We start from the raw sequence: 14,388 nt of genomic DNA on the forward strand, positions 1-14,388 counted from the left end.
TAATATAGTCACATATCACACTGAACTAACCCTTATATATGAACATACACATATACTTCAGCTAAAATATTTGATGCAAACATTAAACTCACAAACGTTACATTTCCTAATACAACTTCATATCAAAATCATTGAAATTTGGGGAACAAAACTGAGTTATTGAGATGCGAATTGAAACAAAGCAACTACAATAAAGGAACATTATATTTTTCCTATTATTTCACTTTCTCTCTCAAATTCTCTCTCTTTCTTTCACATTGTCTCGCTCTCTCATATTCTCTTTGTATCTTCCTAAATCGTGTTCATTCTACAAATTTGAAATGATTTTGTTTGGTTCAGTCTGAAATTTTATACATTTGTGAGCTTATATATCAGCATCAATTATTACTTTCGGAAAATAGTATCAAGAAACTGAACGAACTTACAATTGTTTTAAATTTGAAAGCCCCGTGAATGTACCTTCATTGATGGTTGCAATGTTGTTGTTGTCAAGACGTCTATAGCAGTAAAGAAAGAGTAAAATAGATTATATGGAAAATATTTGTGATACAACATCAAACACTGTGACTTCAGAATGAAATGAAGAAAAGAAGAAAGATAACGAAGAAGAGGAAGAAGGAGAAGGAGAGTAGGAGAAGACGAAGAAGTAGAAGAAGAAGAAAGAAGAAGAAGAAGAAGAAGAAGAAGAGAAACGGAAGGAGAATTAACGAGGAGGTGGAGGAGGTGGAGGGGATTGAGGGGCGGGGATGTTTGGAGGAGGACAAAGGAAGGGATGACTGAGGAGGGGGCCGCTGCGGGTAGCAGCAGAAGGAGGAGGAAGAGCTGCAGACTGAGAATAAGAGGAAGAATTGGCAGAGAATGGAAAAGAGGGAGACCAGTGACGAAGCAGGAAGTACAGAGAAGAAAAAGAAGAAAAAGAAGAAGAAAAAGAAGAAGAAGAAGATACAGAAGAAGAAGAAGAAGAAAAGGAAGGAGAATTGACGAGGAGGAGGAGGAGGCGGAGGGGATGGAGAGGCGGGGATGTTTGGAGGAGGACAAAGGAAGGGATGACTGAGGAGGGGGCCGCTGCGGGTAGCAGCAGAAGGAGCAGGAAGAGCAGGAGGATGAGAATAAGACGAAGAATTGGCAGAGAATGGAAAAGAGGGAGACAAGTGACGAAGCAGAAAGTACAGAGAAGAAAAAGAAGAAGAAAAAGAAGAAGAAGAAGAAGAAGAAGAAGCAGAAGAAGAAGATACAGAAGAAGAAGGAGAAGTGGAAGAAGAAGTGGAGAAGAAGACGAAGACGAAGAAGAAGAAGAAGAAGAAGAAGTAGTAGAAGAAGAAGAAGACGCAGAAGAAGAAGAAGATACAGAAGTAGCTGAAGAAGAAGAAGAAGAAGAAGAAGCAGAAGAAGAAGAGGAAGTAGAAGAAGAAAACGACGAAGAAGAGAGGAACATGAAGAAGATGAAATAGGAAAGAAGAAGAAGACGAACAAGAAGAAGAAGGAGAAGAAGAAGAAGAAGAAGAAGAAGGAGAAGAAGAAGAAGAAGAAGAGAAGAAGAAGAAGAGAAGTGGAGGAAGAGGAAGTAGATGAAGACGAAGAAGACGATACAGAAGAAGAAGGAGAAGTGGAGGAAGAAGTGGAGAAGAAGACGAGAGACGAAGATAGAATAAGAAGAAGAAGTAGTAGAAGAAGAAGAAACGCAGAAGAGAAGAGATACAGAAGTAGCTGAAGAAGAAGAAGAAGAGAAGCAGAAGAAGAAGAGGAAGTAGAAGAAGAAAACGACGAAGAAGAGAGGAACATGAAGAAGATGAAGTAGGAAAGAAGAAGAAGACGAACAAGAAGAAGAAGGAGAAGAAGAAGAAGAAGAAGAAGAAGGAGAAGAAGAAGAGAAGAAGAAGAAGAGAAGAGGAAGTGGAGGAAGAGGAAGTAGATGAAGACGAAGAAGACGATACAGAAGAAGAAGGGGGAGTAGAAGAAGAAGAAGAAGAAGTAGACGAGAAAAGGAAGAAGAGGAAGGAGGAAATAAGATTAAGAAGAAGAAGAAGACGACGAAGAAGAAAAAGAGGAACATGAAGGAGATGAAGTAGGAAAGAAGAAGAAGACGAAGAAGAGAAGAAGGAGAAGAAGAAAAACGAAGAAGAAGAAGGAGAAGAAAAAGACGAAGTGGAGGAAGAGGAAGTAGAAGAAGACGAAGAAGAAGAAGAAGAAGAAGAAGGGGGAGTAGAAGAAGAAGAAGAAGAGGAAGTAGTAGAAGACAAAGAAAAGGAAGAAGAAGGAGAAAAATAAGAGGAAGAAGAAGAAGACGACGAAGACGAAGAGGAACATGAAGAAGAAGAAGTTGGGAAGAAGAAGACGAAGAAGAGGAAGAAGAAGAAGAAGGAGAAGTAGGAGAAGAAGAAGAAGAAGTAGAAGAAGACGAAGAAGAAGAAGGGGAACTAGAAGAAGAAGAAGACAAAGAAAAGGAAGAAGAAGAAGAAGAAGAAGAAGAAGGAGAATAAGAAGAGGAAGAAGAAGAAGACGAAGTAGAAGAAGAAGAAGACAAAGAAAAGGAAGAAGTAGAAGAAGGAGAAGTAGAGGAGGAAAGAGCAGAAGAAGATGACGAAGAAGAAGGGGAGCATGAAGAAGATGAAGTAGGAAAGAAGAAGAAGACGAAGAAAAGAAGAAGAAGAAGAAGAAGAAGAAAGAAGAAGAAGAATAAGAAGAAGAAGTAGAAGAAGAAGAAGAAAGAGAAGAAGAAAAAGAAGAAGGAGAAGAAGAAGAAGATGGATAAGATGATGATGAAGAAGAAGAAGAAGGATGATAAGAAGAAGAAGAAGAAGAAGAAGAAGAAGACGAAGAAGAAGACACATTGAAAATCATAGTGTTTAAGATGAAACTGAAAATATTTTCGAAATATCAGGAAATAATTCAAGGATAGATCGATAAATCTTGGGCGAGAAACATGGCTGAAACATCAGGGAATATACGGAATCAGAAATCAACATATTCAAATGCACTCATACGCATTCTTATATTCATAGTATCAACGACGGAATGCGGTATGCACACTCACATCACACATATTCCCACTCACCCTTGTGGAAATATGGTGAGAGAGATTATTTATTTCATATCGCTTCATTGTCACACAAGAATATTAGAAAACACACGCTTACAAGAATTATCACATTTTAATTGTATCAGCCAAATATTCCAGCTTACAAGTACAGTAAGTATTTCAGGTTTACAGATAGAATGTATGTGACGATATTATTCGAATATATATTTTCCGCTTCCACTTCAGTTGCTCTCTTACATAATAACGTGAAGTGAATGACAAAATTCGAAGTTGAATGATAATATCGAAACACGAAGGAGAATATTGAAATAAGAAATGGAGGAGGATGTAAAATATAAAATAAAGAAATAATATAGTCACATTTCACACAGAACTACACATATATATGAACATACACATATATTTCAGCTAAAAATATTTGATGCAAATATGTAAACTAACAAACATTACCATTTCTAATACAAATTCATATCAAAAACATTGAAATTTGGGGAACAAAAATGAGTTATTGAGATGCGAATTGAAACAAAGCAACTACAATAAAGGAACATTATATTTTTCCTATTATTTCACTTTCTCTCTCAATCTCTCTCTTTCTTTCACATTGTCTCGCTCTCTCCTATTCTCTTTGTATCTTCCTAAATCGTGTTCGATCCTCAAATTTGAATTAATTTTGTTTCGTTCAGTCTGAAATTTTATACATTTGTGAGCTTATATATCAGCATCAATTATTACTTTCGGATAATAGTATCAAGAAACTGAACGAACTTACAATTCTTTTAATTTGAAAGCCCCCGTGAATGCTCCTTCTTTGATGGTTGTCTATGTTTTTGTTGTAACCAGATATCTATAGTAGCAGTAAGAAAAGAGTAAGTTAGATTATATGGAAAATATGATGTTTACGACATCAAACGCTGTACTTTCAGAATGAAAGGAAGAAAAAGAAGAAAGATAACGAAGAAGAAAAGGAAGAATAAGAAGGAGGAGGAGGAGGAGGCAAGAAGTGAAAAGAAGAAGAATAGTAGAAGAAGAAAGGAAAGAAGGAGAAAAAAAAGAAGGAAGAAGTAATAGGAGGACAAAAAAAAGGAGGAGGAGATGGTAAAAGGGAAGAAGTAGTAGCGGAAAAGTAAAAGAAGAAGAAGGAGGAGAGGAATGAGAGGATGCAAGTAAATGAAGAAGTAGAAAGAAGAAGAAGAAGAAGAAGGAAGAGGAGAAAAAGGGGAGGAGGAGAATGATGGAGAATAAGTAGGAGAAGATGAAAAGAAGATGAATGAAGGATGAGGAGGATAAGAATAACAAAAAGAAGAATATAAGAATAAGAAAGAGGAGTAGGAGGAGAAGTAAATGTTGAAGTAGAAAGTTTGTAGAAGAAGAAGAAGAAGATTGAGAATAGTATAAGAAGAAAAATAGTAGAAAATGAGAAGAAAAAAGAAAAAGGAGAAGGAGAAAAGAACAAGAAGAAGAATTCGAGATAAGACTCAGAAGAAGAAGAAAAATATTCTGATAGAGGGGAGGAGGAGAATTACCAAAAAAAATGAGGAGAAGGCGTAGAGTATTGGGAAGAAAGAATAAGAGAAAAATAATTAAAGAGGAAGAGGAAAAGGAGGATGAATCAATAATGGAAATTAGTAGTAAAGAAAAAGAAAGAATAATAAGAAGGAGGGTAGGAAGGGAAAGGGAATAAGAGAGGAGTAGTTGAAAAAGTTGAAAGTAAAGAGTTGAATGTAGGATAAGAAGAAGAAATAAGTGATAAGCGATCGAAGAAGAAAAGAATAATAGAAGGAGAAGCGATAGAAGAAGAAAAGAATAAGAGACGAAGAAGGAGAAGAGAATAAGAAGAAGAAGAAGAAAATGAAAAACGAGCAGGAAGAGGAGGGGAGGAGTAGAATTTACAAAGGAAAAATGGAGGAGGGGCGAGTGGAGGTAAGAAATTTAAAGAAGAAATGAAGAATAAGAAGAAGAAGAAATTAGAAGAGGAAGAGTAGGACGGAGTAGAAGAAGAAGAAAAAGAAAAGAAGAAAAAGAAGAAGAAGAAAAAGAAGAAGAAGAAGAAAAAGAGAAAGAAAAAGAAGGATGAGAAGGAGCACGGAGGAGAGGAAGAGAAGAAGAAAATAAGAAGAGGGAGGAGAAAAGAAGAAGAGCAGAAGATACATTGAAATTATGGCGTTCAAGATGAAACTGAAAATGTTCTTAAATTCAGGAAATAATTCAAGGATATCGATAAATTTTGGGCGAGGAGACATGGCTGAAAAATCAGGGAATATACGGAATCAGAAATCAACATATTCAAATGCACTCATACACATTCTCATATTCATAGTATCAACGACGGAATCCGGTATGCACACTCACATCACACATATTCCCACTCACCCTTGTGGAAATATGGTGAGAGAGATTATTTATTTCATATCGCTTCATTGTCACAAGAATATTAGAAAAAACACGCTCACAAGAAATATATCAGCAGTTTAATTGTATCAGGCGAAATATTGCAGCTTACAAGTACAGTAAGTATTTCAGGTTTACAGATAGAATGTATGTGACTATATTATTCGAATATATATTTTCCGCTTCCACTTCAGTTGCTCTCTTACATATATAACGTGAAGTGAATGACAAAATTCGAAGTTGAATGATAATATCGAAACACGAAGGAGAATATTGAAATAAGAAATGGAGGAGGATGTAAAATATAAAATAAAGGAATGATATAGTCACATTTCACACAGAACTACACTTATATATGAACATACACATATACTTCAGCTAAAAATATTTGATGCAAACATGTAAACTCACAAACGTTACCATTTCTAATACAAATTCATATCAAAATCATTGAAATTTGGGGAACAAAACTGAGTTATTGAGATGCAAATTGAAACAAAGCAACTACAATAAAGGAACATTATATTTTTCCTATTATTTCACTTTCTCTCTCAAATTCTCTCTCTTTCTTTCACATTGTCTCGCTCTCTCCTATTCTCTTTGTATCTTCCTAAATCGTGTTCGATCCTCAAATTTGAATTAATTTTGTTTCGTTCAGTCTGAAATTTTATACATTTGTGAGCTTATATATCAGCATCAATTATTACTTTCGGATAATAGTATCAAGAAACTGAACGAACTTACAATTCTTTTAAATTTGAAAGCCCCATGAATGCTCCTTCTTTGATGGTTGCTATGTTGTTGTAACCAAGATATCTATAGCAGTAAAGAAAGAGTAAATTAGATTATATGGAAAATATATGTGTTACGACATCAAACGCTGTGACTTCAGAATGAAAGGAAGAAAAAGAAGAAAGATAACGAAGAAGAAAAGGAAGAATAAGAAGGAGGAGGAGGAGGAGGCGAAGAAGTAGAAAAAGAAGAAGAAGAATTAGTAGAAGAAGAAAGGAGAAGAAGGAGAAGAAAAAGAAGGGGAAGAAGTAATAGGAGGAAAAAGGAGGAGGAGGATGGTAAAAGGGAAGAAGTAGTAGCGGAAAAAGTAAAAGAAGAAGAAGGAGGAGGAGAAGGAGGAGGATGACAAGTAAATGAAGAAGTAGAAAGAAGAAGAAGAAGAAGGAAGAGGAGGAAAAAGGAGGAGGAGGAGAATGATGGGGAAGAATAAGTAGGAGAAGATGAAAAGAAAGATATGAGAGAGGAGGGATGAGAATAACCAAAAGAAGAATATAAAAGAAGAAAGAGGAGTAGGAGGAGAAAGTAAATTTTGAAGTAGAAAGTTGTAGAAGAAGAAGAAGAAGAAGGAGTAGAAGTATAAGAAGAAAAAAGAGTAGAAAAATGAGAAGAAGAAAAGAAAAAGGAGAAGGAGGAAAAGAAGAAGAAAAAGATGCGGGAGAGGAGGGGGAGGAGGAGAATTACAAGAAAAAAGGAGGAGGAAGGGCGGAGAGGATTGGGAAGAAAGAAAGGAGAGGAAAAAAGAAGTAGAAGAGGAAGAGGAAAAAGGAGGAGGAAGCAATGAATTGGAAAAGTAGGAGTAGAAGAAAAAGAAGAAGAATAAGAGAAGGAGGAGGAGGATGAGAGGTTTAAAAGTTAAAGTAAAGAGGATGTAGGAGAAAGAATAGAAGAAATAAGTAGAAGCGATAGAAGAAGAAAAGAATAAGGAGAAGGAGAAGCGATAGAAAAAGAAGAATAAGAAGACGAAGAAGGATAAGAAGAAGAAGAAGAAGAAGAAATGAAAACGAGCAGGTAGATGAGGGAGTAGGAGAATTACAAGAGGAAATATGAGGAGGAGGCGCGGAGTGGAGGGGAAGAGAATTTAAAGAAGAAAATGAATAATAGAAGAATAAGAAATTAGAAGAGAAGAATGTAGTAAGGAGTAGAATAAGAAGAAAAGAAATGAGAGAAAGAAGAGAGAAGAAGAAGAGAAAAGAAGAAAAAGAAGAGAAGAAAAAGAAGAAGGAAGAAGGAGCGCAGGAGGAGAGGAAGAAGAGAAGAAGAAGAAGAATAAGAAGTAGAAAAAAGAAGGAGAGATGGGAAGGAATAAGAAGTAGAGAAGAAGATTAGAAGAAGAAGAGAAGAAGATTAGGAGAAAAAGAAGAAGATAAGACGAAGAAGATACATTGAAATTATGGCGTTCAGGTGAAACTGAAAATGTTCTTAAATATCAGAAATAATTCAAGGAGAGATCGATAAATTTTGGGCGAGAGACATGGCTGAAAAATCAGGAATATACGGAATCAGAAATCAACATATTCAAACGTACTCATTCGCATTCTTATATTCATAGTATCAACGACGGAATCCGGTATGCACACTCACATCACACATATTCCCACTCACCCTTGGGTAAATAATGTGAGAGAGATTATTTATTTCATATCGCTTCATTGTCACAAGAATATTAGAAAACACACGCTTACAAGAAATATATCAGCAGTTTAATTGTATCAGGCCAAATATTGCAGCTTACAAGTACAGTAAGTATTTCAGGTTTACAGAAAGAATGTATGTGACTATATTATTCGAATATATATTTTCCGCTTCCACTTCAGTTGCTCTATTACATAAATAACGTGAAGTGAATGACAAAATTCGAATTTGAATGATAATATCGAAACACGAAGGAGAATATTGAAATAAGAAATGGAGGAGGATGTAAAATATAAAATAAAGGAATAATATAGTCACATTTCACACAGAACTACACTTATATATGAACATACACATATACTTCAGCTAAAAATATTTGATGCAAACATGTAAACTCACAAACGTTACCATTTCTAATACAAATTCATATCAAAATCATTGAAATTTGGGGAACAAAATGAGTTATTGAGATGCGAATTGAAACAAAGCAACTACAATAAAGGAACATTATATTTTTCCTATTATTTCACTTTCTCTCTCAAATTCTCTCTCTTTCTTTCACATTGTCTCGCTCTCTCCTATTCTCTTTGTATCTTCCTAAATCTTGTTCATTCTACAAATTCGAATTGATTTTGTTTGGTTCAGTCTGAAATATTATACATTTGTGAGCTTATATATCAGCATCAATTATTACTTTCGGAAAATAGTATCAAGAAACTGAACGAACTTACAATCCCTTTAAATTTGAAAGCCCCGTGAATGTACCTTCTGTGATGGTTGCAATGTTGTGCTCGTACACATATCTATAGCAGTAAAGAAAGAGTAAAATAGATTATATGGAAAATATTTGTGATACAACATCAAACACTGTGACTTGAGAATGAAAGGAAGAAAAAGAAGAAAGATAACGAAGAAGAAAAGGAAGAAGAAGAAGGAAGAGGAGGAGGCGAAGAAGAATTAAAAGAAGAAAGGAGAAGAGGTAGAAGAAAAAGAAGAGCAAGAAGGAATAGGAGGATAAAGGAGGAGGAGGCTGATAAAAGGGAAGAAGATGTAGGAGAAACAGTAAAAGAAGGAGAAGGAGGGGGAGGAGGAGCAGGAAGAGAATAACAAGAAGAAGAAGATAAGAATAAGAAAGACGAGGAAGAAGTGGAGGAGAAGTAGATGAAGAAGTAGAAAGAAGAAAGGAGAAGAAGAAGAAGGAGAAGAAGAAGGAGAAGAAGAAGAAGAAGAAGAAGACGAAAAAGAAGGAGGATGAGGAGGGGGAGGGGAAGAAGAAGAATTGCAAGAAGAAGGAAGGGAAGAACAAGAAGAAGACGTAGAAGAATTTGAAGCAGGAAAAAGAAGAAGAAGATGAAGAAGAAGGAGGAGGAGGAGGAGGAGGAGAAGGAGAAAGAGAATAACAAAAACAGAAGTTAAGAAGGAGAAGGAGGAGGAGGAGAAGATGTAGAAGAAGAAGAAGAAGAAGAAGAAGGAAGAGGAGGAAAAAGGAGGAGGAGTAGGAGTATGAAGGGGGAGAATAAGTAGGAGAAGATGAAAAAGAAGAAGAAGATGAAGGAGGAGGAGGAGGAGGAGGAGAGGAGGAAAATAACAAAAAGAAGAATATAAGAAGAAGAAAGAGGGGTAGGAGGAGAAGTAGATAAAGAAGTAGAAAGAAGAAGAAGAATATAAGAAGAAAAAAAAGAAATAGAAGAATGAGAAGAAGAAAAGAAAAAGAAGGAGGAGGAGGAAAAGAAGAAGAAGAATTAGAAGAAGAAGAAGAAGAAGAAGAAGAAGAAGACGGAGAAGAAAAAGAAAAAAAAAGAAAAAGGAGCAGGAGAGGAGGGGGAGGAAGAGAATTACAAGAAGAAATAGGAGGAGAAGCGGAGTGGAGGGGGAAGAGAATTTAAAGAAGAAAATGAAGAATAATAATAAGAAAAAAATTAGAAGAGGAAGGAGGAGGAGGACCAGGAGGAGGAGGAGGACCAGGAGGAGGAGGAGAACCAGGAGGAGGAGGAGGACCAGGAGGAGGAGGAGGACCAGGAGGAGGAGGAGAAGGAGGTGAAATAGAAGAAAAAGAAAAGAAGAGAAGAAGAAGAGAAGTAGATGAAGTAGAAGTGGAAGAAAGAAAAGAAAAGAAGAAGAAGAAGAAGAAGAAGAAGAAGAGAAGGAGGAGGAGGCAGAAGACGAAATGACAAAAAGATGATGAAAAAGGCAGAGAAGGAGAAGTAGAATAAGAAAAAGAACAAAAAGAAGAAGAAGGAGAAGAAGAAGAAGAAGAAGAAGAAGAAGAAAAGAAAGAAGAAGAAGAGAAGAAGAGGAAGAGAAGAAGACGAAGAAGATACATTGAAAATTATGGCGTTCAAGATGAAACTGAAAATGTTCTTAAATATCAGGAAATAATTCAAGATAGATCGATAAATTTTGGGCGAGGAGACACATGGCTGAAAAATCAGGGATATACGGAATCAGAAATCACATATATTCAAATGCACTCATACACATTCTTATATTCATAGTATCAACGACGGAATGCGGTATGCACACTCACATCACACATATTCCCACTCACCCTTGGGAAATATGGTGAGAGAGATTATTTATTTCATATCGCTTCATTGTCCACAAGATATTAGAAAAAACAACGCTTACAAGAAATATATCAGCAGTTAATTGTATCAGGCCAAATATTCCAGCTTACAAGTACAGTAAGTATTTCAGGTTTACAGATAGAATGTATGTGACTATATTATTCGAATATATATTTTCTGCTTCCACTTCAGTTGCTCTCTTACATAAATAACGTGAAGTGAATGACAAATTCGAAGTTGAATGATAATATCGAAACACGAAGAGAATATTGAAATAGAAATGGAGGAGGATGTAAAATATAAAATAAAGAATGATATAGTCCACATTTCACACAGAACTACACTTATATATGAACATACACATATACTTCAGCTAAAAATATTTGATGCAAACATGTAACTAACAAACGTTACATTTCTAATACAAATTCATATCAAAATCATTGAAATTTGGGGAACAAAAATGAGTTATTTAGATGCGAAGTGAATCAAAGCAACTACAATAAAGGAACATTATATTTTTCCTATTATTTCACTTTCTCCCTCAAATTCTCTCTCTTTCTTTCACATTGTCTCGCTCTCTCATATTCTCTTTGTATCTTCCTAAATCGTGTTCGATCCTCAAATTTGAATTAATTTTGTTTCGTTCAGTCTGAAATTTTATACATTTGTGAGCTTATATATCAGCATCAATTATTACTTTCGGAAAATAGTATCAAGAAACTGAACGAACTTACAATTCTTTTAAATTCGAAAGCCCCGTAAATGCACCTTCATTGATGCTTGAAATGCTGTTGCCCGAAAGAGCTCTGTGGTAGTAAAGAAAGAGTAAAATAGATTATATGGAAAATATTTGTGATACGACATCAAACGCTGTGACTTCAGAATGAAAGGAAGAAAAGGCAGAAAGATAACGAAGAAGAAAAGGAAGAAGAAGAAGGAGGAGGAGGAGGAGGCGAAGAAGCAGAAAAAGAAGAAGAAGAATTAGTAGAAGAAGAAAGGAGAAGAAGGAGAAGAAATAGAAAGGGAAGAAGTAATAGGAGGAAAAAGGAGGAGGAGGATGGTAAAAGGGAAGAAGTAGTAGCGGAAAAAGTTAAAGAAGAAGAAGGAGGAGGAGAAGGAGGAGGACGACAAGTAAATGAAGAAGTAGAAAGAAGAAGAAGAAGAAGAAGAAGGAAGAGGAGGAAAAAGGAGGAGGAGGAGAATGACGGGGAAGAATAAGTAGGAGAAGATGAAAAAGAAGATGATGATGAAGGAGGAGGAGGATGAGAATAACAAAAAGAAGAATATAAGAAGAAGAAAGAGGAGTAGGAGGAGAAGTAAATGTTGAAGTAGAAAGTTGTAGAAGAAGAAGAAGAAGAAGGAGAAGAAGTATAAGAAGAAAAAAAGAGTAGAAAAATGAGAAGAAGAAAAGAAAAAGGAGAAGGAGGAAAAGAAGAAGAAGAAGATTTAGAAGAAGACGCAGAAGAAGTAGAAAAAGATGCGGGAGAGGAGGGGGAGGAGGAGAATTACAAGAAAAAAAGGAGGAGGAGGGGCGGAGAGGATCGGGAAGAATGAAAGAAGAGGAAAAATGAAGTAGAATGGGAAGAGGAAAAAGGAGGAGGAAGCAATGAAGTGGAAAAGTAGGAGTATAAGAAAAAGAAGAAGAATAAGAAGAAGGAGGAGGAGGAGGAGGAGTAGTTGAAAAAGTTGAAAGTAGAAGAGGATGTAGGAGAAGAAGAAGAAGAAATAAGTAGAAGCGATAGAAGAAGAAAAAGAATAAGGAGAAGGAGAAGAAGAAGAAGAAGAAGACGAAGAAGGAGAAGAAGAAGAAGAAGAAGAAAATGAAAAACGAGCAGGAGAGGAGGGGAGGAGGAGAATTACAAGAGGAAAAATGAGGAGGAGGGGCGGAGTGGAGGGGGAAGAGAATTTAAAGAAGAAAATGAAGAATAAGAAGAAGAAAGAAATTAGAAGAGGAAGGAGTAGGAGGAGTAGAAGAAGAAGAAAAAGAAAAGAAGAGAAGAAGAAGAAGAAGAAGAAGGAAAAGAAGAAAAAGAAGAGAAGAAAAAGAAGGAGGAGAAGGAGCAGCAGGAGGAGAGGAAGAAGAAGAAGAAGAAGAAGAAGAAGAAGTAGAGGAAAAGAAGGAGGAGGAGAAGAAGAAGTAGAAGAAGAAGAAGAAGAAGAAGAAGCGGGAGGAGAAGAAGAAGAAGAAGACGAAGAAGATACATTGAAAATTATGGCGTTCAAGATGAAACTGAAAATGTTCTTAAATATCATAAATAATTCAAGATAGATCGATAAATTTTGGGCGAGGAGACATGGCTGAAAAATCAGGGAATATACGGAATCAGAAATCACATATTCAATGCACTCATACACATTCTCATATTCATAGTATCAACGACGGAATGCGGTATGCACACTCACATCACACATATTCCCACTCACCCTTGTGGACATATGGTGAAGAGATTTTTATTTCATATCGCTTCATTGTCACAAGAATATTAGAAAACAACACGCTTACAAGAAATATATCAGCATTTAATTGTTCAGGCGAAATATTCCAGCTTACAAGTACAGTAAGTATTTCAGGTTTACAGAAAGAATGTATGTGACTATATTATTCGAATATATATTTTCCTTTCCGCTTCCACTTCAGTTTGCTCTCTTACATAAATAACGTGAAGTGAATGACAAAATTCGAAGTTGATGATAATATCGAAACACGAAGGAGAATATTGAAATAAGAAATGGAGGAGGATGTAAAATATAAAATAAAGGAATGATATAGTCACATTTCACACAGAACTACACTTATATTGAACATACACATATACTTCAGCTAAAATATTTGATGCAAACATGTAAACTCACAAACGTTACCATTTCTAATACAAATTCATATCAAATCATTGAAATTTGGGAACAAAACTGAGTTATTGAGATGCGAATTGAAACAAAGCAACTACAATAAAGGAACATTATATTTTTCCTATTATTTCACTTTCTCTCTCAAATTCTCTCTCTTTCTTTCACATTGTCTCGCTCTCTCCTATTCTCTTTGTATCTTCCTAAATCGTGTTCGATCCTCAAATTTGAATTAATTTTGTTTCGTTCAGTCTGAAATTTTATACATTTGTGAGCTTATATATCAGCATCAATTATTACTTTCGGATAATAGTATCAAGAAACTGAACGAACTTACAATTCTTTTAAATTTGAAAGCCCCGTGAATGCTCCTTCTTTGATGGTTGCTATGTTGTTGTAACCAAGATATCTATAGCAGTAAAGAAAGAGTAAATTAGATTATATGGAAAATATATGTGTTACGACATCAAACGCTGTGACTTCAGAATGAAAGGAAGAAAAAGAAGAAAGATAACGAAGAAGAAAAGGAAGAATAAGAAGGAGGAGGAGGAGGAGGCGAAGAAGTAGAAAAAGAAGAAGAAGAATTAGTAGAAGAAGAAAGGAGAAGAAGGAGAAGAAAAAGAAGGGAAGAAGTAATAGGAGGAAAAAGGAGGAGGAGGATGGTAAAAGGGAAGAAGTAGTAGCGGAAAAAGTAAAAGAAGAAGAAGGAGGAGGAGGAGGATGACAAGTAAATGAAGAAGTAGAAAGAAGAAGAAGAAGAAGAAGGAAGAGGAGGAAAAGGAGGAGGAGGAGAATGATGGGGAAGAATAAGTAGAGAAGATGAAAAAGAAGAAATGATGAGAATAACAAAAGAAGAAATATAAGAAGAGAAGAGAGGAGGTAGGAGGAAAGTAAATGTTGAAGTAGAAAGTAGTAGAAGAAGAGAAGAAGAAGAAGAGAAGAAGTAATAATAGAAAAAAAGAGTAGAAAAATGAGAATAAGAAAAGAAAAAGGAGAAGGAGGAAAAGAAACAAGAAGAAGATTTTAAGAAGACGCAGAATAAGAAGAAAAGATGCGGGAGAGGATGGGGAGAGATAATTACAATAAAAAAGGATGAGGAAGTGCGGAGGATTGGAA

At 35.6% G+C, this 14,388-nt stretch overlaps 1 protein-coding gene across 1 annotated transcript; it reads right to left on the minus strand.

Annotated features, from left to right (window-relative positions):
* Positions 1 to 425: 425 nt before the first annotated feature.
* Positions 426 to 13,681, minus strand: LOC115226890 (P-granule-associated novel protein 1-like; the record flags this gene model as incomplete). The annotated part of the gene is made up of 5 exons (XM_029797874.2): positions 426 to 497; positions 6,176 to 6,247; positions 8,587 to 8,658; positions 11,160 to 11,231; positions 13,610 to 13,681. Coding segments are annotated over 5 exons (360 nt in total), but the record flags the coding sequence as incomplete, so codon positions are not given.
* Between the last annotated feature and the right edge of the window lie 707 nt (positions 13,682 to 14,388).

Source organism: Octopus sinensis, unplaced genomic scaffold (assembly GCF_006345805.1).
Source record: "Octopus sinensis unplaced genomic scaffold, ASM634580v1 Contig00327, whole genome shotgun sequence".
NCBI lineage: Eukaryota > Metazoa > Mollusca > Cephalopoda > Octopoda > Octopodidae > Octopus > Octopus sinensis.